At 56.2% G+C, this 23,280-nt stretch overlaps 2 protein-coding genes across 2 annotated transcripts; one reads left to right on the forward strand and one right to left on the reverse strand.

The window, feature by feature from the left end:
- The first annotated feature begins 244 nt into the window (after positions 1-244).
- On the forward strand, positions 245-11,508 carry LOC119114287 (multiple inositol polyphosphate phosphatase 1). The gene is made up of 10 exons (XM_037238485.1): positions 245-252; positions 2,307-2,490; positions 4,300-4,434; positions 5,077-5,252; positions 5,535-5,651; positions 6,178-6,328; positions 7,269-7,369; positions 8,145-8,254; positions 8,491-8,640; positions 9,920-11,508. The coding sequence occupies exons 2-10, from the start codon at positions 2,316-2,318 to the stop codon at positions 10,188-10,190; spliced, it is 1,386 nt and encodes a 461-aa protein (XP_037094380.1). The 5' UTR covers positions 245-252; positions 2,307-2,315; the 3' UTR covers positions 10,191-11,508.
- Positions 11,509-12,704: 1,196 nt separating this feature from the next.
- LOC119113868 (uncharacterized) lies at positions 12,705-21,523 on the reverse strand. Its single transcript, XM_037238102.1, has 5 exons — positions 21,133-21,523; positions 19,428-19,549; positions 17,646-17,828; positions 16,096-16,314; positions 12,705-14,834 (listed from the first exon to the last, which is right to left on the reverse strand). The coding sequence occupies exons 1-5, from the start codon at positions 21,203-21,205 to the stop codon at positions 14,346-14,348; spliced, it is 1,086 nt and encodes a 361-aa protein (XP_037093997.1). The 5' UTR covers positions 21,206-21,523; the 3' UTR covers positions 12,705-14,345.
- Between the last annotated feature and the right edge of the window lie 1,757 nt (positions 21,524-23,280).

Consider the following 23,280-nt stretch of genomic DNA (forward strand, 5'->3'; position numbering starts at 1 on the left):
TTCGCAAACATGACTATTTTAACGAATCTATCAACTAGGGCAATACTAAAACACATCTTAAATACATTTGTGCACGGTTTATTATTATCGATGGGACAGTATCCTAACATATAGACTAGGGCCAGAAACCGCTGTAAAATATATTTTCTTCGTTTGTTTACGGTTGTGTGCAGGATTGTCTGTTCCGCGTTCTGCTTGTATTATTTGACGCGACGTGTTATACAAAACCTCTGTGTACACCTGGCCAATAAGGTGAGGCGCTGGCTGGAAGCGGTGGCCGCTTAGGTAAACTTATCTCTGTCGCCGATTCCCATGGGTAAAATTCATCTGGTATAATAGCTTACTTAGGGTGCAGTGTATTGGTACCCTCTAGATCTGATAAAAATTTGCTGCACGTACTGTTTTCTGAACCACCAAAATAATGATGAGGTTTGGATGGAATTATAGGGTTAAATCCAAAGGAAGGCCAACCAAGCCATGCCCCACCATAAAATGGCCCAATTTGGAGAAGATTGAGATTGGCTGTAACATGGAAAAGTCAGTATCTATGTGTTAGGAATTAAAAGTGGCAGCAGTGATGAGTTGCAAAATTAAGGCACCTCTTCGGGATTTACATAAAACATGGGGCTTTGTATCATTCCTTGATGGGCCTGATGAGGTGTTTTGCTAAAATGATAGGTAAGTTAGTTTATTAGTAGTACAGCTGTGTTCAAATTTTGCACCAACTGGCCACACTGTAAAATGTGAGCTCCAAATCTTTGTACAATTGTGTGACCTCTCCTGCCTTTACCATCTTATTCCATTTTTTGGGAAGTGTTTAGCAATAATTAAATTAGAATGATGTATTTAACCACGTGAGACCAGCACCATACACCACCACCACATTATTTGTGGTACCATGATCACCACCACAGCTTTCCAGTGCATTTGAGCTGCATAGAAAACAGGTCCTGTTCATATGGGAGCTTTTGGTATCTAACATTTTGTGTGGTATTCCTTGTATTTGTAAGATAATGTGAAATTCATAGATATGATGGTAAAGTTATTATGTGAGCAACCCAAACAAGGTTTTATATATAATGAATAAGATGTAATGTGAAATATGCTAAATTATTCAATAGAACAGAGAAAAATGACCCAATTTAATAGCCTTGTGACACAATATAAATATGTTATTAGGTGACTTTGAGACTTGAAGCTTTTGCTTCTCATAGCAGTGGCACCATTAGTCTATTTTTTCACCATTTAACTTTCACCACTTGGCACCACATCATTTAACCAATACTTCCTGGTGCATTTAAGTTTGATAAGTTAGCATAAGAACTCAGGACTTGTAACAAAGCTTGGTGATACATTTTTGCTAGTTTGTGTCTGATTTATGAGGTGGTCATGCTAGATGTGGGTCACACCATATACATGCAGTGTATCTAAACACCAGGAATTCAAGACATTTTCATCATGGAAGTATGTTTCAAGTTATAAAAACAAGGTGCGAGCCTCAGAGATATTTATATTTGTGCATGGTTGATGGGCAGCTACAATCTAACTGTCTCCATGACAACCCAAATGGAAGTTTGGACCAAAAATACAGGCTTGCACACATCTATGTCATGTTGTGCTTGCTGGCTAAGCATTCTGCTAAGGGTGACAACATGACATAGTTTGCAGCCTGCAAAGTTAGTGTCAACTGCTATGGACTCTGGCACTGTCCATTGTTTGTTAGTTTGTTGATATTGGCAGGGATGCAGTATGACATTGCATTTGAACAGGGTTTTACAAATGGAAAAAGAGAGCAGTGGCTCCTAGGCTCTGCCACAGCCACCGCTGGTGGGCCAGATGGAGTGTGACTGGCAGCAGTAGTTCAGGCGTTTCGCTGGCCCGCCCTCACCACCGCTGGCTGGGCTGCAGGGGATGGCCCCAGACTGGGATTAGGGACTGCCTCAGACTGGGACATGCTGAATGGGTCAGCTGATGGCAGCTCCTGTTGAGGGTGTGCTCCTCCCCTCTGCCGCAGTCGCCACTGATAGGTCTGCTGTCGGTGGCCATGGTGGCGCTGGCTAAGGGCGCGCTCCTCCCCTCTGCCGCAGTCGCCGCTGATGGGGCTGCTGGGGGTGGTCGTGGCGGCGCTGGCTGAAGGCGTGCTCCTCCCCTCTGCCGCAGTCGCCACTGATGGGGCTGCTGGGGGTGGTCGTGGCGGCGCTGGCTGAGGGCGCGCTCCTCCCCTCTGCCGCAGTCGCCGCTGATGGGGCTGCTGGGGGTGGCCGTGGCAGCGCTGGCTAAGGGCGCGCTTCTCCCCTCTGCCGCAGTCACCACTGATGGGGCTGCTGGGGGTGGCGGTGGCGGCGCTGCTGTACCATGCCTGCGTCACAGCTCAGGCAGGCGCCCACGAGCAGTGCTACGCCGAGGTGCCGGAACCCTACGACCACCTCGCCACCAAGACGCCGTACTATGTGGTCCAGAACAACAATGACAGCGAGGAGGTGTTCCCAGGTGAGCGACACAGAGTTCTTGCTTGTGGATGCTTTTATGTTGTCATGAGTAATTTATATATTATGTATATATATATATATATATATATATATATATATATATATATATATATATATATTAGTTTATATATATATATATGTAGTTTTTATATAATGCAATAAAATATATATATAATATAAAAACACTGGTCACCCCTCGGTGTAAGCCGGGCGATTAATTGTGTGGATAGTTTCCAGTGGCAGGAATCGAACCCCGGATCTCCTGATCTGGAAACCGACACATTAACTGTGATCAGCAGTCTAGGGATTGTGCTGGTCAGGTGCCGTACATCGCGAAGATGAAAGGTACACGTACTCCGGCTTTCTTTCATCTCGTCTTCAGTCTCAGGACCCGACAAGCGATGAATACGTAACTGAACAGCACTGAACTGAACAGCACGTTCCGTTTTGTGTACAGCTTGCCACCACAGTTGAAGAAGTGGGCCTGTTTTGGCAGCCAGAAATGGAAATTGCTATATAAAGTCGTCACCAGTGGAGGAAGAAGGCCGTTCTGTTCTGTTCGACATCATACCCTTCCATATCGCTCGCTACCTAGCTCAGGTACTGAGCGGTCCGTATTCCCTGGTATTTTCGACTTTACATGGCCACGGTTTACGTGACGGTGTGGTGCCAACAACTTTGAATAGAGAGAACTTGTGCGGACAAACAACCGGTGGGGATGGTATTTGTATGGCACGTGTTAGGCATCATGCATTTTGACGCTGCACGCATAGATGGTTCAGTATTGAGTATTCGATTCTCAGCAATGGGGCACAATCGACACACTGCTATGCATGCCGGTGTCTACGCTCGCGTGCAGCACATTTTTTAAAAATCGTTCCATTAATAAACAATTATCTTGGCCCAAATCAATAACTTCTTACCGCTCGCAAATGCCTGCACGCTACATGCACCACCGCGATGATGACCAGCGCGGTTCCCGTGACGCCGCTGCTGACAACGCGCCGCATGGCTGCACGTGGGAGCAGCGGCCCATTTGTGGTGGGCGGAGGAATGTTCCCTCCCCCGCCCCCTGTGTCACATCGTTGATGTCACGCGGCAGGGGAAAGCGCCCGCGGCTATCGAGCGGTGATGGGATGAGGTGGCCGAGTTTAGCGGTGCAGTGCTGAGAAGTCACTTGACGCCTGTCACGGGCGGGGACTCCGGCGAGTGGGTGGGACGCCGCTCCCTTTGAAGGTTGTGGGTGTGTTTAAGGGTGCTACGACCCCGTGCTGATGGCGATTTGTTTTGTGTTTGTGTGTCGTGTTGGCGCCTGTCACCAGCATCACTTCTCCTCATCACTTCTCACCACAGTGTCTGGCCGTGCCCGTACGGGTGTCGGTCAGTGCACTGACGCCCCCCTCACCCCTGCCCGCAGTGTGCCGGTCAGTTCACTGACGCCCCCCCCCCCCCCACCCCTGCCTGTAGGGTTTTGGCCTGTTCACTGACGCCCCCTCACCCCTGCCCGTAGGATGTCGGCCTGCTCACTGACGCCCCCTCACTCCTGTCCGTAGGGTGTCGGCCTGTTCACTGACACCCCCTCATTCCTGCCCGCAGTGTGCCGGTCAGTTCACTGACGCCCCCACCCCTGCCCGTAGGGTGTCGACCTGCTCACTGACGCCCCCTCACCCCTGCCCATAGGGTGTCGGTCAGTGCACTGACGCCCCCTCACCCCTGCCCGCAGGGCGTCGGTCAGTTCACTGACGCCCCCTCACCCCGTGCCCGCAGGGTGTCGGCCTGTTCACTGACGCTCCCTCACCCCTGCCCGTAGGGTGTCGGCCGGCTCAGTTCTGGCTGACGGCCCGCCACGGCACGCGCTACCCGGGAGACGACGACATCATCCACATGGACCGCCGGCTGCCGCTGCTGCAGCAACACATCCTCCGCAACTACGCCGCCGGCCGCAGTCAGTTTATTTAAATTTTACATTTGTTATCTGTTTCTCTCTTCACATTCTTCTTTCACGTTCTTTCACTTGTTGCTCGATTAGATTGATGTAGTCCATAACGCCACCGGAGCGCGCAATCCATGCGGGTAAATAAAATTTGAAAAAAACATGGTAAAACAGTGGGAAAGTGACACCCCAGCTCTCCGACGACTCCGCCGTTATTTGTTGCATCCGTTTAGATATCGTCACGCGTCAGTTCGCGGCTTAAGTACCGCTGCAACGAGGAACCTCTCGTCGCTTCGCGTGCTTCCTCTCGCTCCTTTTCGGGACACGCAATCTGTTTTCATGTTGCACTGCGATCGCAGCGGCTCGTTTTCTATCGGCTCACATTTCAGACAAATTAACACACTTCATGTGAGTGTGAACGCGTACGTGCGTACGTATGCGTGCGTGTGTGCGTCCGTGCGTTCGTGGGTATGTGCGTATGTGCGTGCGTGCGTGCGTGCGTGCGTGCGCGCCGCTCGTGTGTGCGCCGTTGGACACGTTCCAAGCGTCCCCCGTGTTCGCCCAGGTGTGTGTGCGTCCGTGCGTGCGTGTGTGCGTGCGTGTGTGCGTGTGAGCGCCTCTCCACCACCCCACCGTCCGCCCTCCCCCGCGCAGGTAAGCTGTGCGCCCTGGACCTGGACAACATCCGCGAGTGGCACCAGGCGTTCGACCGCAGCATGGAGAACCAGCTGACCGAGTCGGGCGAGCACGAGCTGTTCCACATGGCGAAGCGCTTCCAGAAGCGCTTCCCCACGCTGCTCGGGGCGCCCTACGACCCCGACAAGCACAAGGTCAGTGGGCGACACCGCCGGTCACTTGAGGTCACCGGGGGTCATCACAAGTCACCGGAGGTCACAGTTTATCGACGGAGGTCGCCGGGGATCACCTCAGGTCACCCGGAGTTCACTAGGGGTCAGGCACGCGCCTCACTGCGAGCACAGCAATAACCGGCTGTTTACCACTGTGTCGTCACACTTCCTCACCAGCCGCATGACGCTAGTGTTGACCCCGCCGATCGCGCGTGCGCGGGCGCGCGCTGCAGCGTGGTGACCGAGCCGGTGTCGTGTCGGCAGTTCCTGACGACCACCAAGCAGCGGGCGATGCAGAGCGGCCGCTGGTTCGCACGCGGCCTGTTCGGCGACCAGCCGGTCATCTTCCCCAAGCCGAAGACGAACGACCCGCTGCTGCAGGTCAGCCCGGGCGGGGTCAGGTCGGGTCACGGGACGCCACCGGTCGGACTAGGCGCAGTGCCGGGTCACGTCTCGGACTGTTTTACGTGTGAGCTCGTGCGGTGGCATTGGCGAGTCCGGCTGGCGCGAGTTAGGCTACAGCCTGCCCCGCCTTCCTGCTGTCAGTGGGTGTGATGGCCGAGTGGTCAGCGCCATCGACTCCCATGTAAGGACCTGGGTTCGAGTCCCAGTCGCAGCACGGCGCCCGGGCGCTGATACGATCGTTGCAGTCGCTGTCGCTGCATAAAAAGGGCGTGACGATGCCTGTTGCGTCCTCTTGAAAAACCCTTCGCCGGCCATTAGTCACTTGGTCCTAATGGTAGACAACTGACTAAACTTTCCCGTAATCACCATCTGTAGCATGAGGATGATGATTGAGGCTTAGGGATACGCCGACGGCCTAAGCCATTTCGCGCGTGACGCGATGTTCCGCGAGCGGGACGCCGCCGCGCCGCCTGGGGTGTGAGCCCGGTCTGTGCGCCGCCAGTTCTACAAGACCTGCGACAAGTGGCGGGAGCTGATCGACGACAGTGAGGACTCGCGCCGCGAACGCTACGCGTTCCAGAACTCGTCCCACATGCTCAGCACCATCTCCGGCGTGTCCGACCGACTCGGATTCGTCGGCAACATGTCCTACGGTGGGTGACGTTAGTGGATGACTACGTCAGAGGATGGTGCGTGGGCAGTCGCAGGCTGTCGTAGGCTGTCGTAGTTTTTATGAGGAATTTGGTCGCATTACGTGTTGGCTGGTGTGGTGTGATTGTGGCCCAGGTGAACACAGTTTGTGTCGTTTTGACAGACCTTTCAGCCGAAATTTTTTGGCGGTGTTTTTCCACAGCGTGTACTCGGAATGACGGCGAGGCTTTCGCTGTCCAGAGCTCCGTGGTCCGGCCCGGTGACCTGACCCTCTGACCTGACCTGACCTGACCTGACCTGAAGACCCGGCGCATTATCCCGCCTGAGCGGGATGAACCAGCAACCTGCTCTGACCTAAGGACCTGCCGCAGCAGTGTGACGTGACAGCATGACCCAGGGGCGCACCGTGACCTGTCCACGGGCCACGGTAACCCGGCGCCTTTGCTGAGTGATCTGCGGTGTTATTGCCTCGGATCTGGATCCAGATCCGATGTAATCGGATCGCATCAGATGGTCATTGCCGGTCGGGCCAGACACATTGGCGTTGATAACACAGTAGTGTTAGGCTTATTCCTCGGAGAAAAAAACAGAAGAATGTAGAAATAGATTGGTTGATATTTCAGCAACATACCTGTATCGAAACAATTGCGGAGGTAAATACAAAATCACTTCTGCTATTGTTTCGATAAAGACATGCTACTGAAATAGCAACCAATCTGTTTCTCCATTCTCCTGATTCTTCTCCGAGGAGAGGACTATTACTACTGCCTTATCTATGTGAATAATGCTCCTCGCGAATGCACTGAGCAACTTACACTGGCGTTGCATGAGCGTCGTATCTCTCCGATCCGGTGATGGTCCCAGTTCCCGCATGTCTTGAGGATAACTTCGCCGGTCCGTGGAGGTGACATCACGTGACGTGTGTGTGTGTGTGTGCGGCAGCGGACGTGCGGCTGATGTACGACATCTGCCGGTACGACAAGAGCGCTTTCCCGGACCGGGTGTCGCCCTGGTGCGCCGTCTTCACCGAGCTGGACATGAAGGTACGACGGCCCCTGCAGCAGGCTGGACCGCGGGAGGGGTAGCCACGAGCTTCTCTGGTGGAGGATTGGCAGGGATCAGATCGAAAATTTGGGCTGGGGCGTTGTGTGGTGACCACACCGTACGTGCGCCTTTCGTGGCATATGCTGGGAAACAAGAACTCATTTCACGACTGCACACTTCCAGCATGAAATGCCGCCTGTCTTTCCACCGCGAGAGTTGTCACAGTTAGTCGGGCGGTAATCCCACGACACCGACAGCCGGGGAGGAGCAGTGGAGATGCCCCCCGTGGGAACCCCCGTAGGGGAGCCGTGTGGCCGGCGCCGCAGGCAGGGCGCCCTCTGTGGGTCCCCAGCACGTGCGGCCGGGCGTGACCAATCGATTGTCAAGATACTGGTGCGCGCAGCGCCCGCGCATGCGCGGATATAGAACTCGGCGGCCGAGTTAAAAAGTTGGTTTCACGCCGCTCACGAGAACTGTAGCTTCACCGGCGATTATTGCATGGTGGGTTCATGCATGGCGACGGTCCATGGCCAGTGTAATCGTGCCTGTTTGTGCAGCGTGTAAAGTGGCGAAACGCTGATAGGAGATGAAGACGTGGTGTAGCCACGTTGGATCACCACCGCGGAGCATCATTTGAAACTTACTCCTTCCAACGGCTAGCCAGGTGTTAGCGGTGTTGCTGTGTTGGACGGCGGGCCAATGCTGCAGCAGGCAGCGGGTCCGTGCTGTGGCGCTACCCCTCATGCCATTGACAGTCGCCACGTGACGCGGCAGGTGTTCGAGTTTGACAACGACCTCGAGTACTACTGGGTGGACAGCTACGGCAATCGTCTCAATTACGAACAGGCCTGTCCCAAGGTGAAGGACTTCATCGATAAGTTCAGGTCAGTGCATTGCGTTGCAGTGCGGTTAGCGTGTAGTGTTCTATGTTCTCCACTTGACAAGATCCTTGTTCGCGAACGTTTGCTGTCATACCCACTCTCAACGTGTCGTGAACCGGCGTCAAAGCTCTGCTCAGATGCGGCCAGCGGGCCAGGACTGTCCGTGATGTGGGTCAAGGCCTGATGCTGCCACTGCGCTCTGGTGGGCTTTCTATGACGTCATGCCCGCGCATGCGCAGTGCGGTCGGCTCCAGCCCCGAGCGGCAGCCGCTGGCGCACCTCTACTTCTCCCACCTGGGCGGCGTGCTCAAGTTCATCACCCGGCTCGGCATCTTCAACGAGTCGCGCCCGCTGCGCAGCGGCGACTTCGGCACCGCGCGCGCCTTCAGGTGAGAGCCGCTCTGAAGCGGCGCCGCCTGCCGGCTGGCCGGGACAGCATGGCGACCGGGGTCCTGGCTGACCGGGACAGCATGGCGACCGGGGTCCCAGCTGGCCGGGACAGCATGGCGACCGGGGGTCCCGGCTGACCGGGACAGCATGGCGACCGGGGTCCCAGCTGGTCGTGACAGCATGGCGACCGGGGTCCCAGCTGGCGGGGACAGCATGGCGACCGGGGGTCCCAGCTGGCCGGGACAGTATGGCGACCGGGGTCCCAGCTGGCCGGGACAGCATGGCGACCGGGGTCCCAGCTGGCCGGGACAGCACGGCGACCGGGGTCCCAGCTGGCCGGGACAGCACGGCGACCGGGGTTCCAGCTGGCCGGGACAGCATGGCGACCGGGGGTCCCAGCTGGCCGGGACAGCACGGCGACCGGGGTCCCAGCTGGCCGGGACAGCACGGCGACCGGGGTCCCAGCTGGCCGGGACAGCATGGCGACCGGGGGTCCCGGCTGACCGGGACAGGACGGCGACCGTCGGCCACCTGCCCTGAGGCGACGATTGGATGGCTCAAACGTCGCCAGCCCCGCAGGTCGCTAAATCTTTCGCAGCGTCGGAGGATAGAATGAACCCCCTGCCAGTGTCATTCTTGGTATCCGGTAGCACAGCTATAAAAACGGCGTTGGCTCCGAATCCCGTGCACGTGCTTTCAGCCATTTAGTAACGTCTTTTGCTGTTGACCTGCCGTGTCGGGCAAAGCGCGACTCAGCTATGACATTTAGCGCTTTGCATGTATGGACGGAGTAAAGCCGATAAAAACATCTCACTCCACCATTCACCTTCAGTAAGCAGTGCTGCTCCCCGTGAAAGGGTTGCTAGCAGAGCACCCCTGAGAGTAAGTGTTGGCTCGTTGAATGTGGCTTGGTCTCCACGTTCTCTATCTCGGGACGTGGATCCGTTGCATCTCCACCATTGGGAATATTAAAACAAGCTCCGTGCAGAAGCAAACCAAATCCGCCTCGGGGTATTGAAAGGAGTGAGAACATGAGAGCCATCCCAGAAGCAACGCTCGCACTTTCGATCTACCAGTTACAGCTCTCGGATGTGAACTGCCTGTCTCAGTTACGGCTTTATATTCTGAGCAACCCATCGTCTTCGTGAACAAACAAGCCCTACGATTTCTGTCCCCTGATGTTTGGATATGACGCCTGTTGGCCTTTAGCCCTCCTTCTCTGTAAGTGACTTCCACCAAGCGTGCTCGGTCGCTGACTCCGTCCCGCCCGTCCGCCAGCTCCTCCTATCTCTCGGCCTTCGCCTCGAACGTAGCGCTGGTGCTGTTCGAGTGCGGCGACGGCTACCACGTGTCGGCGTACGTGCAGGAGCACCCCACCCGGCTGCCCGGCTGCCCGGGACAGCTGTGCCCCCTGGAGCGGCTCGTCAGCCAGTACCGGGACGTGGTGGACGGCTGTGATCTGACCACCATGTGCGCCAGCGGCGGCTGGCTGGCCACCATGTGGAAGACGCTGGTCTGGGGTCTGCCGGCGCTGTCCGTCCTAGTCTGATGCGGCCGGCGCCGGGCCGGGCGACGGCCGAGGGGGATCAACTGCGTAGTGACTGCGCTGGGCCGGGCGACGGTCGAGGGCGATCAACTGTGTGGTGACCGCGCCGGGCCGGGCGACGGCCAAGGGGGATCAGCTGCGTGGTGACCGCGCCGGGTCGGGCGACGGCTGAGGGAGGATCAACCGCTTAGTGACCGCGCCTGGCCGGGCGGCAGCCGAGGGGATCAACTGCGTAGTGACGCATGTGTGCGGATGGGTTATGTAGGGTGTGTGGGCGGTTGATGTGGGAGTGTGTGGGCGGGGGATTTGGGAGTGTAAACAGGTGATGTGGGAGTGTGAGCGGGTGATGTGGGAGTGTGAGCGTGATGTGGGAGCGTGCGAGGCGATTCATGATGCTGACGGCCTCAGCAGGAACGGCGTCGTTAGTCAATCGTACCCGTTACTTGGGTACGAAAAGCCTGTGAGGGGAATGTTTAGGGTTTTAGTACGTCAAAAGTATGTATCGAATGGAGTGTTTCTCTCAAAGCGAAGTGCCTTAGCTGAAGCCGTCTGCAGGGCTTTGGTATCTGCAGGTTTTAGTGTGACTGATATTTCGTTGTTGAATTGCCATGCCGTAGGTGATGACAAAATCAAATATTTTTAGATCGGCCAAGAAAAAGTCGTCCAAGTGCATTGATATGAGTGTGTAGAGAAATGATCTGAGATCTGCCTTGATATATGCATGTTTTAGTCTCGTGACGCTCGCTGATTTTGACCCTTGAGCTATACAAAACAGTGTTCTAGCTTATAATGTACACCCTGCTCCACCTGGCAACGGGGCGTTACATTTTCATGTCACGATCCGAGCGACGAGTGCCCGGTAACCCATTTTGAGCGGCGGTCTCCCGGGAAGTGCGTGGAAGGGTTTTCACAGATGGGGCCACAGGGAGGGTAGACCACAGTTTTTTTTTCGAAGCATTTGCAGAAATGGTTCGAGAAGTGCCCGTGTAAGTAAGCGCACTGGAAATCAAAAGGCTCTGCTTCGGTGAAGGGGATGTGTTGATCTGTTGTCTTCCGTGGGGAGAAGTTCAGACGGGCTTCACGCTAAATATATATCGTAAGTTGTGATAAGGGAAATCTTGATTTTCCCTTGGTGTTGACGCTCTTAAGTGTGCCAGCGTAGGGCACCGTAGCCACTGCGTGTCTCGCCAAGCATCCACTTACTCGTCGGCGATGGTCACAAAAAGGATTCCAAAGTGATAGCGTTTCGTGAGCTTCGTGAGTCATGAGTGTGCTTGCCAGTGCAACCAACAAATACAATACTCGGGCACTAACAGATGTTCATACTTGTGTTTAATACCGCTTCAGCGGAATCGATTCCAGCTGACTCGCACCGTGTCTGATCCGACTAAAAAAAAGACCAGGTCTGGGACGGATTCCAATGGGCTGTATTTCTGTGACGACAGCGTGAAAGATTACCTGATTTATGACCCTCGTTGAGGCGTTGACGGGGCATTTATTCTGATCACAATGCAGTTGTATATGATTATGTTCCATCCTGCGCACACATTAGCTGTCACGCTGTGAACACATCCTGTTGTTTACATCCCTACGTCCGTGTTCGACCCGGATATCGCCGAGAAGCATGCACAATTGACTCGAGAACTCGGAGGTGGTCTTCTTTTCGCAATGAATGACACGGCTATCATGCGAGACGGAAGAAACTGGGACAGCTAGCTGAGCGGGGTGGCTGGCTACCGATTACATTCGTATAAATTTTCGGCCCAAGCTGAAGGTTCTGTCCAATCATATCGTAGATATGCATTCGCCTTCGTTCCCAAACGAACATACCTTCATAGAACGTGCGGGAGATGACTACAGGACACCAAACGCAAAAATTGTAGCATATTCCCCTTGGTCTGCACTAATTTCCATTTGATACATTTACTCTAGTGCAGCTTCCTGCCACTGAACGAACTGTTACTTGGGCTCTGACGTCACCGAGAAGCCACCCCCCGCTCTGAGGTCACACGAACGTGCTTATCCCTCTCATAACGTCACATGGAGGCACCCGAATGGACGTCAGCTGCGTGAGATCCTGCTGGCTCAAACTCCAATCATCTCGTGTTCATCACAGACGGGGCCATGTCGTTAACTCGTGTATTCACTGCTGGCCACATGTGTGAGGCCCCGTGAGGCGACGTTCGAACGGCAGCCGGGATTCTAGCGATCGACTGGAATATTAAACACGTGACAGCGTACAGCCATGATGTCTTGGGCGCTTAGCCAGTTCACCGCCAGCTGTAGCATAGTGCGCTTCAGCGCGATGCACCTTTTCAGCATCTTTTGATGCTTCTGGCACCAGGATGCGATGCTTGCAAGCTTCAGCGCTTCGGGGCCAGGGCTCATGCCAGGCGTTGCCTCCTGACCTGATGTCAAGAGCCGCCGCCGATGGATGTCAGACGTTCAGGAGCAGGGTCCCGGTGTCATGACTGACCAGGATCCCGGCGTCAGGACTGTTCAGGATACCAGTGGCAGGACTGATCAGGATCCCGGAGTCAGGACTAACCAGGATTCCAGCGTCGGTAATGATCAGGATCCCGGCGTCGGGACTGATCAGGATCCCGGCGTCAGGACTGATCAGGATCCCGACGTCGGGACCGATCAGGACCCCGGCGTCAGGACTAACCAGGATTCTAGCGTCGTGACTGATCAGTCTTGCCTCGACACTTCCCGGCAAAATTCCAGACCCGTCGTCCCCGCAACAGAACCACATCACTCCACAACGGCCAACCCGCAGTTCAGCTTCCGCCCTCGCCGCTGTCGGCTGGGCGGTGCCCGCGTGGGCCCCTTACGGACCCCGGACGGTCCCTGGTAGACCCGCAGGGACCCGGGCAGGCCCCGGCGGACCCGCGGCTGTCGGACGCGGCTCGGACCGCGAGTCCCACGGCGCGCCGGCTCGAGCCGGGACTCCAACAATGCACGGACGGAGATGATAAGGCTTCTGAACCACACACGGGACTCAGCGGGTGCTGTGAGCGTTCAGGGGTACAGTCAGAGGTGCGCAGGCCTGGGGCAGTCCCCAGCTATCACGAGGTGGCAAGGTACAAACCTATAGCTGGCGGCCCTTTCACTAGGCCGCTGTGTGATATTTGTCATATTTGTGACATAAGGTACCACGTGCTTTATTTTCTACGGTGGCTATTGTTCTCAGTAGTCGGACAAATCAGCTACACATTACAGGCTTTCATTATAATCTGGGTTTCTTTTTCAACCTTGTGGTAGTGTGCCGAAGTGGTTAAAGTAGTGAGCAAAAGCAGGGAGCGCAAACAAAGTATGACGCATTATTTACACCTTAGAGAGATCAGCTAATCTAACAATACAAGATGATATAGAAAAACTACAGAAGTCACGCAGCAGTCAAAACAAGGTCACAACGCCGTCGGTGCGTCATTGTCAACCAGTTAAGGCTAAGGGTTAGCGACTGTTTGCGAGAACTTCGCGCCCTCTCCCACACTCCCTCCAGTGCAAATCAAGCATTATACACCACTTATAACTACGCCCACACGTTCTGGGCGAGGTGCACAGATAAAGTCCACATCCTCTAACAAATCTGATGCGAACGCGCCCTGCCGCTGTGTCTCCACCTGATCCCACCACTTGAAGCCGGGATGCGGCTGCTCCGGCCATTGGATGCCCTGCCTGATCTGAGTAGATGACCCGCCTTATCTGATTATATGTCCTGTCTGGTCCGAGTAGATGACCTACCTGGTCTGATTAGATGACCTGCCTGATCTGATTAGATGACCTGCTTGATCTGATTAGATGACTTTCCTGATCTGATTAGATGACCTGCCTGATCTGATTAGATGACCTGCCTGATCTGATTAGACGACCTGCCCTGCCCACAACCCCTGGACAGCTCGGGTAAGGGAATGGCTCGAGCTTAAGTGAGAGACTGCTTGTGGCAGAATCCAACCTGATGGCAGGGGGTGTAGCCTACGACGGGTGTGGATCCCATCTTTGATTAGCATGTGTTTTGCTGGCCATCCTCCTTTGCCCCCCACCCATCCTGAGTTCCAATCTTACTCTACAGAGGGAGAAAGAGAACTCCACCTATCTGGATTTCTTTCCTCCTCCTCCTTCTCCAGTCTCTACATGTTTTGGGCTTCCTTCCTCCTACGGCCCTTTTGTTTGGACGCTTCCTCCCTTCTCAAGCCCTCTCGACCCGTCGTGCGTCTTTGCCGACGTCTCTGGCGCAGCTGTCGCCTCCTGCTTCTGACCCTCCACCTTCGGATGAACTGCGTCGGGGGACTTCGATTCGTCCTTCTGCTTCTTCTCTCCCTCGTCTCTGCCCTTTTTCTTTTCGTTCTCATCCTCCCCGTCCTTCCGCTTCTCCTCCTTCTCTCCCGCGCCCTTTTGCTCTTCCCCCTTCTCCGCGACGTCGTCCTCCACCGGCAGCGGCTTCAGGCCGATGGCAATCCCAGCTCCGAACCAGGCGTCGATCCGCACGTCCCTGTCCTCGACGCCGTCCCATTCGGACAGGACGGGGTCGCGCTCGGGGTCGTCCTCATCGACGGCGTGCGGCTCCGCCTCCTTCCCGCCCCTCCGCGCCTTCTCCATCTCCGCCGCCACCTTGGCACGCAGACTGTGGTGCTGCAGCGTGTCCTGCGGGGCGGGAGCGCCCGAGGCGTGGGTCAGAGCCGGTCTGTGATGCTGAAGCGTGTCCTGCGGGGCGGGAGCGCCCGAGGCGTGGGTCAGAGCCGGTCTGTGATGCCGAAGCGTGTCCTGCGGGGCGGGAGCGCCCGAGGCGTGGGTCAGAGCCGGTCTGTGATGCTGCAGCGTGTCCTGCGGGGCGGGAGCGCCCGAGGCGTGGGTCAGAGCCGGTCTGTGATGCTGAAGCGTGTCCTGCGGGGCGGGAGCGCCCGAGGCGTGGGTCAGAGCCGGTCTGTGATGCTGCAGCGTGTCCTGCGGGGCGGGAGCGCCCGAGGCGTGGGTCAGAGCCGGTCTGTGATGCTGCAGCGTGTCCTGCGGGGCGGGAGCGCCCGAGGCGTGGGTCAGAGCCGGTCTGTGATGCTGCAGCGTGTCCCGCAGGGCGGGAGCACCCGGACGGTGGCACGGAGTCGAGGCCGGACGGTGGCACGGACGGAAGAGTCCGTGGATGTGGCGTGTAGCGCGTGTAGGGCGGCACGGGAGAAGTCTGTCCAGCTAGGTGGGAAGCATCTCCCGGCACAGCGCCAAGGTGTCTTCTGCAGCAGCGCGTGGGGTGCGCGTGGGCACAGCCCAGATCGTACAAGCGTATACATGACATCAAGTATATCATAGTGCAGCGCGGTGCTCTGCAGGACGTGGCATGAGGAGCCAGGCAAAGACACAGACAGACGCAGGACAAAGACAGTACGGCACATGACCCGCCAGTAGATTCAGTTCTGGGGTGAATTCGAGACATTAAGCCCGGCAATGCGCCCTCTCTTTTCTGGATCTGGACGTGGGATTTCTCATCAATTCTACCGTGACAGCTCGCATTGAATGTCGAGTCACCGTTGTGCTCAGTGGCCCTCCGCTGTGGTGTGGTGCTCATTATTTCCCGGGGTCCTGCAGAGGGATCTAGGAATGTCTCCCGGGTTATGCGACGGGATCTAGGAATGTCTCCCGGTGTTTTGCGGAGGGATCTAGGAATGTCTCCCGGTGTTTTGCGGAGGGATCTAGGATTTTCTCCCGGGGTTCTCCGGCGGGATCTAGGAATATGTCCCGGGTTCTGCGAAGGGATTTAGGAATGTCTCCAAGGGTTCTGCGGAGGGATCTAGGGATTTCTCGCGGGGTTCTGCGGAGAGATCTAGGAATGTATCCCAGGGTTTACGGCCAGCATCCAGGAATATCTCCAGTGGTCTTAGTGACCCGGTCCGCAGCGGAAACCAGTCACACTCACCATCAACAACTCCTTCAGTGGGATCCAGTCGAGTTCGAAAAGACTGTGGATGTAGTCGGCGAAGAGGCTGGAGTCGGCGCGCTGCATGCGCAGGGCCTCGGAGCTGTTGAAGAAAGTGCTGACGGCGCGGCCGACCCAGCTGCGGAGGGCACCCTGCTGCTCGCGGCGCACCAGCGCCCGCCACATCAGCTTCTCCAGCACGTCACGCGGGATTGTGACCTGTAGGACAGGGCTGACGTCGCATGTCCACGGCTCCGCCATGTGACGTCACGAGTCAGGCTCTCCGCACGTCAAGAGACATCACGTGTTGCGCTGCTTGGTGTCCCTCCAAGCACGAATGACATCATAACAGGAGCGACTGACGTCACACACGAATGACGTCATACTGAGAGTGACTAACGCTACACATGGATGGCGTTGTAATGAGGCGACTGACGTCACACCAGACGTGCGGCGTGTCGTGCAGCGCGATCGTCTGTAGGCTACGACCGATGTTACGGCGAGCGCAAGTGACGCTTCATGACACCGCAGCAGTTTTCCCCACGCGTTTCTTGGAACCGACACGTCAAGGGAACGAGTGTCTCCACAGCTCACAACGAGCGCAACTGGTGTTTGACGTCATTGAACTCTGGTGTTTGACGCCATTGCAATGAACATGACTGACGCCACAGCAATCACAGCTGTTGCCATAACTGGCGCGACTGTCGTCAAAGCAGAAGCCAACTGACGTCACCACGGGAGCCAACTGGCGTTACACTTGAGTCGACCGTCGTCATAACATTTTTAAATATACGATCCAAACCATTGGAAAGAATGGATTTCTAAAATCTGAGCTCACGCTTAGCACTGTTAGTTGCATGAAACTGATCAGTACCATCCGACTGTGCAACGTCAGGTCAAAGGCAGAATATGGTGGCGAAAAGTTCGCGTGTCGCAATGCTCGACACGATACGTCCTGCCTTCTGACGTCACCTGACCTTTAGCGCAACCGCTGCCGCCGGGCGCAGGCAATTTCCGTCAAGAGCAAAAAGTGAGCGCCTAAAGCGACTCGAACCCACGCAGCCCCGGATGAGCGGATCGGGAGGCAGCAGCTCTAACCAAGCGAGGTTTCGAGACAGACTTAAGATCACTGCGAGACGGAACGGCTTAAAGTACAGTTCAGGGGGCGCGTAACCCGAGCCTGACTGTCGTCACGACTCGAGCCCTGCTGACGTCACGCAGAGGACGACTGACGTCGCACTGAGCCATATGACGTCACATTGGCACGCTGACGTCATACCAGCGTTTCCAGTGCCTTCCGCGACACAGCCGTGCGCTACAGCCTGCCAACATGTCCTGCAGGGATTTGGTGCTCATCCGATGCAGGGAAGACGTCTTCCCTAGGGCGGTGATCAGGTTGATGTCCTGCAGAGATCTGGTGCTCACCTCATGCAGGACAGACATCTTTCCCCAGGTCGGTGAGCAGGTTGATGTCCTGCGGAGATCTGGTGCTTACCTTGTGCAGGACAGACGTCTTCTCCAGGTCGGTGAGCTTGAGATCTGTTGCTCACCTCATGCAGGACAGACGTCTTCCCCAGGTTGGTGAGCACGTCGATGAGGGGCGCCATGGCGTGCCCGCCGCGCTCGTGGTACTCGGCCCCCAGCTTCGAGAGCCAGGTGGAGTTGGAGAGGTGCTCGGCGACGGCCGAGAGCAGTTGCGGAGGCACCAGGAACTCGTGGATGTGTGGGATGCTCTGGCGGCAGTGGAAGACGTGGAGAGACTGTTGTAGCTCATGCGTTTGCCAAAGGCCGAAGAGTTCTTGTCCAGGATTGTCGTACTGCGCTAGTTCGCAAGTTGGCTTAGATTCACCTATGGTTAAATTAGGTGAGACATGATTACAAATCAGAGTTTGGTCCAAGTCTCATGATCCTAGAATCTGAACTCGAGTCCTAGTGTCCGAGTCGAAGTCCGAGTTCGGTGGTCGTCAAACTGATGAGCTCGAGCTCGAGTCCAGTTCAACTGCTCAAATTGACCCGCTTGAGTACAGAACGCGGAAATCCATGATTCTTTACCTCAATTCGAGTCATCCGAACTCAGGTCAGCCATCCCCTCGGCCAGCACAACTGAACAGTTTCGATCCAGATATCCCGGTCCCCGCATAGGCACGTTCTCGAAGACTCCCGGACTCCAAATAAATACATGACTAGTACATGCCATTTGTCAGAGAACTAAGACAGCAATCCTAAAAGCAACGGAAAGTGATGAGGGATAAAAACATTCAAACACACGCCTACACGAACAGCATCAGACAAACCTATTGCATAAAGGACGACTTGGCAGCACGCTCAAAACCTGTCGTATCCAGCCATCTCAAGTCCACGGGCAACTCATTCAGGAAACAGTCCGACCGGTATGGAAAAGACCGCTGTCCTGTCGCCGCGTGCAACACCGGGAGGCGCAGGATCGGATCCCTGTGGGAAGAGCGATCCCAGATCCGCGCGTCGGCGTTTGTCCGACGCCAACAGGCAAGATCCACATGTTCACCTCGCTCGCGGGCTTAGTGCGTAGCGACAACAGCTCGCGTTTCGCACGCTTGGCGAGGCGCGGCAAGGTGCAGGCTTTTGGCGACGCTTCCCGCTCTTGGTGACGCCCCCCGCTTTTGGCGACGCCTCCCGCTTTTGGCGACGCTCCCCGTTCTTGGCGACGCTTCCCGTTTTTTTGGTGACTCTTCTCGCTTTTGGTGACGCTTCCCAGCATCGGCTGGTGTCAACCGTGAGATATCGGCAATGCGACGGGCACTGGACACTGGGACACTGGACACCGGGACAGCGTCGGCTACAGCTCCCTCTACGGCACCGCCGGGGCACGGCTCGTGCGGCGAGTGGCTGACTACAGAGCACAAACTTCGCTTGTAGGCGAACTCTCGGCCTGAACTGAACTGAACTGAACTGAAAAGGCCTGAACTTTCGTCCGTGGTCCACGGCACTTCGTGGCGAGGCGAGCAGTGGTGGCGTCACGGTTGTTGTGACGTCACAACTGTGGTGACGCCACAGCTCTTGCACGGACGTCGGATCGAACGCACAGCCAGGAGGGCTTGGGTGAGCTGCGCTGTCTGACCCCATCCTTGCAGCGATTGGGGCCAAACAACATGCTCACAAAATTTGACTTTTTGTCTCCATTGTTGGCAGTAACATCCCCACCGCTTGGCATATTCCCGATTATGAAAACCGCTTTAGGTACGATTGTCCCCAGGTCAGGATTTGTGTCCCGAGCATCTGGGACAGGGCACGTCCACGTGGATCACGCTCGGTAGACACCGTCGGCAGGCCGGCACGCGCCAGCTCATTCTTACCAGCAGCTTAGTGCGGTTGGCAGCGTCCGCCTTGCTCAGCAGCTCCATGAAGGCGCGGAACTTGTCCCAGTACTCCTGACTGGCGATCTGTCCCTGCGCGTCGGCTTTCAGCACGGTCTCCACTGGCGAGAGGCTCGAAAATCAGGGCGGTTGGACTCTTCCGTGGAGTCCTCCGATGCGAGGGTCAGTCTCAAGGGAAGAGGGCCTACAGGAAACTTTGCATCTCTAAAGGGTGTTACCCCGCCCTGGTCTCACCACCTTAAACGGAGCCCGGAGCACTGAGTGCCAATTAACTAAGATGCCAACAAAAGAAAAATGAAACATTCAAAAGGTAATGCTGGCAAGTTAATCGCCAGCCCATTTGCAGCCTCTCCGAGATGTTGAAAGCTGGCCTGTGCTCTGACGCTGTGACCTTGGCTCCCATCGGAAAGTGCACGCACGTGACACGTCCAACGCGGAGCGAGTACACGTGGAAAGACGCCATGTTGCAGTGGTTAGGTGCCATTAGCCGTGAAATGCGAACCTTAGATACGGAGCGGACGACCACGGTGGAAAGGACGACCCCACGGAGGTGAATGCGGTACGGCGCAACGCAGAGGAATGCGTTCAGTGGAAGTTCGTGACTTGATTAGAGAGTGAGTGAGGGAGCTCAGACCTGTCCACTGGAGTCGTACGGGCTCAGTCACGGCAGGCTTGCGTTCAGTGGAAGTTCGTGGCTGGATTAGATAGTGAGTGACAGAGCTCAAACCTGTCCACTGGAGTCGTAAGGGCTCAGTCACGGCAGGCTTGCGTTCAGTGGAAGTTCGTGACTGGATAAGAGAGTGAGTGAGGGATCTCAAACCTGTCCACTGGAGTCGTACGGGCTCAGTCACCGTAGGCTTGCGTTCAGTGAAAGTTCGTGACTCGATTAGAGAGTGAGTGAGGCATCTCAAACCTGTCCACTGGAGTCGTACGGGCTAAGTCACGGTAGGCTTGCGGGTAATACCATGGGACATGTAAGTTACGGATACCACCAGCACATATGCCAATCACAGACATATTGATCGCACTCCTTGAACCTAAGTGATTGAAGAGACGCATCGTAACACCATGCTACATTGCTTCTAGCATGCTTATAGGTACGCGACCAATGATCTACATTAGCTTGTTGTGTAAGGCGAGGCGTCAGCATGTCAGTAACGTCAAGTGACTAAGCCTTTAGAAATGCTTAATTAACTTGCAAAGTTTGCAAGCGGTAGGCTCTCTGTAGTAAGACGAGACACGTCAGATATCACCATAAAGTTTGTCAACCAGAAACCGCTTCAAAGACAACCGTACATCACTGGGGCTCAAAATCGAGTCAAACTGTAATAAACACTATTTGTTCAATGGAAACCGGCCTCAAAACAGCACGCACACGCCAGGGCATGGCACGCGCATCCACTGACATCATTAAAGCCGTGGTTTTTGACAGCAACGTTTTAACTACTTCGCAGCAAAACCAATTAAAACGTTCTGGACAAGCTACGCACTTCCAGTAACAAACATTGACACGTAGAGGGGGTCCTTTGGCCTTATTGGCCTTGTGGCCTTGTGGCCTTAAAAGGCCCGTGTGGCCTATTATGTGGCATAGCATCACATTTCCTCTGTACAGGAAGACGAGCGCCGAACGCTGCCTGTCATCAGCACAGCAGGCAGAGTCGCCCGGCACCGGTCCGCCTCTCACCGGTGATGTTGAAGGCCAGCGTCGGAGCCAGCAGCAGCTGGAGCAGAAGCAGACGGCAGAGGAGACCGGCCATCGTCTCAGGCCGTCCGAAACCGGACAAACAGCGGCGAACCCCGGCCAGGTCACGGGCCCCGCCCCGGAGGCCGACTCCCCGACTCCGCGCTGGTCGACCTCGAGAGTCAGGCGCCCTCCGACGGAGCCAACGGAACCGACTCCCAACTCAGACCCGACTCCCGAGCAGCCCGAGCCGACTCTCGACTCAGACCAGACTCTCGAAAAGCCCGGACCGACGTCCCCGACTACGGTCAGCAGTCGACTCAGGCGGCTCGGACGAGGCCTGCGTGCTCGGCCCGACACGGCGCGGGTCAGCTGCCCCCAGACTCGGCCGCCTGCTCCAGACTGAGCCCCACTACCGATCGGCGGGAGGCGACGACCCGCGCAGCCGCGTTCGCCGGCGCTGCCGCGGCCGCCCGCCGCCGGGGTCCTGTCGCCGGCCTCTCCGCCGCCGGGGGCGCTGCCTCCCGGATCCTCCGGCGAACAATGCGGCCGTCAGATTTCACGGTCGTGCCGGCGGCTCGGCTCACCGGAACAGGGCCGGCGATGGCGTCCCAGCCAGCGGGATCAGGCCAGACGGGACCTGCTCTGGTCTGCTCTGGATCAGACGGGACCCGCCCCGGTCTGCTCTGGATCAGACGGGACCCGCTCTGGTCTGCTCTGGATCAGACGGGACCCGCTCCGTTCTGCTCTGGACCAGACGAGACCCGCTCTGGTCTGCTCTGGATCAGACGGGATCCGCTCTGGTCTACTCTGGATTAGACGGGACCCGCTGAGGTCTGCTCTGGACCAGACAGGACCCGCTTCAGTCCGCTATGTCGGGCACGGATTCGCCTTACGTGAGCGTGTAATGATCGTGGCGATCTTGATGAGGAAGATGGTAACCATGATGTTGTTGACCTCGATGTTGTCTCTCCACGGTTACGTTGGTCCGCTTGACGATCTTGTCCCAATATCCCGAGAGCGACATTTCATAGGCCCAACTTCCTCTGCGCTGCTTCGGAGTCGAGGACTTCGAGAGGAAGAGGAATCCCTGTCATAGGGCTCTCACAGAGAGGTCCGCGGCTGATACGTATATTTCGGCAGCATCGTAGCAGCGTCGACTGGCGCCAAGGGTGAGGAGTCGGTGTGCTGTGCAACAAGCGGGACGATTCCGCTGGAGACACGCACGTATGGCACGAGCTCGTGCCGGAACCGAGTACAGCCCAGCGTAATTAGTTACCACGTGTTGGCGTGCAGGGCTCTACCTCCGATCCGGGCAGGGAATTAACAAGGTCTTCTCAACAGACTAATACCTGCTCATGCACGTAAGATCACACCACCAACCCTCCAAGTGTAAATCTCATGGGCTATATAAGTGCTCCAAAGACAGCGAACGCACTGCAGCCTTCCCCGTTTAGTCACCTTCCTTCACCGCAATCAATAGCAATACATAAATACTAGCAGTCCTTGTTTGCACAGGCCACATTACTTGTAACCACTCCCCTCTGACGCAACGAAAAATCCGTAGCTAGATATTTTGTCTGGGCACAGGTGGTAAGAGGTATATAAAGTGTAAGTGATTTCAAAGTCGAGGTGCCAAATACGCAGAGTTCAACGCAGAGTTCACAGAAAAACAACATGACAACGGATATCATCTCCCCGCCACAATAGAACAGTTCCAGCGCTTTGATGCGTCCTTCAGCGCTTTGATGCGACACCGACTCGCACCTTCATTCTTGAGCACGGTAGCTACCAGACGCAGTGACAGATCTCACGGGACACCCATTCCTCTGCGCGATCCGGACCCCTTCGCATCACGCTCCACGTCAGCAAGCTACCACCGGATCGCAAAACGCTACACCCATCCTACACCGCTCATGCGGTCATCTCGATGAACAATCCCAAACGCCACGGCTGGATGAACAGCTTGAGACGTTCCTGTCGCTTCCCAACCTTCCGCAGCGCGGGCTCCTGACGCTCAGATACAGGAGTCGTCCTCTTCCGCCTTTCAATGCCCCAAATGTCAGGCGCCAGCAGCCGGAACTGACGGGACCGGTCCCCGCCAGCCGGCAGGAGTGACGGGACCGGTCCCCGCCAGCCGGCAGGAGTGAC

Source organism: Pollicipes pollicipes, unplaced genomic scaffold (assembly GCF_011947565.3).
Source record: "Pollicipes pollicipes isolate AB1234 unplaced genomic scaffold, Ppol_2.1 Scaffold_7262;HRSCAF=8765_pilon_pilon_pilon, whole genome shotgun sequence".
Classification (NCBI taxonomy): Eukaryota; Metazoa; Arthropoda; class Thecostraca; order Pollicipedomorpha; family Pollicipedidae; genus Pollicipes; species Pollicipes pollicipes.

Bases quoted from the DNA above. Each gene is read 5' to 3' on its own strand.
- LOC119114287 (XM_037238485.1), top strand. From the start codon at position 2,316: ATGGGGCTGCTGGGGGTGGCGGTGGCGGCGCTGCTGTACCATGCCTGC. The intron at 2,491-4,299 runs GTGAGCGACACA...CCCTGCCCGTAG, and splicing joins CAGCGAGGAGGTGTTCCCAG to GGTGTCGGCCGGCTCAGTTC. The intron at 8,255-8,490 runs GTCAGTGCATTG...GCGCATGCGCAG, and splicing joins GACTTCATCGATAAGTTCAG to TGCGGTCGGCTCCAGCCCCG.
- LOC119113868 (XM_037238102.1), bottom strand. From the start codon at position 21,205: ATGGCCGGTCTCCTCTGCCGTCTGCTTCTGCTCCAGCTGCTGCTGGCT. The intron at 17,829-19,427 runs GTAAGAATGAGC...CACTGCCGCCAG, and splicing joins CCAACCGCACTAAGCTGCTG to AGCATCCCACACATCCACGA. The intron at 16,315-17,645 runs GTGAGCAACAGA...CCTGTCCTACAG, and splicing joins AGACGTCTGTCCTGCATGAG to GTCACAATCCCGCGTGACGT.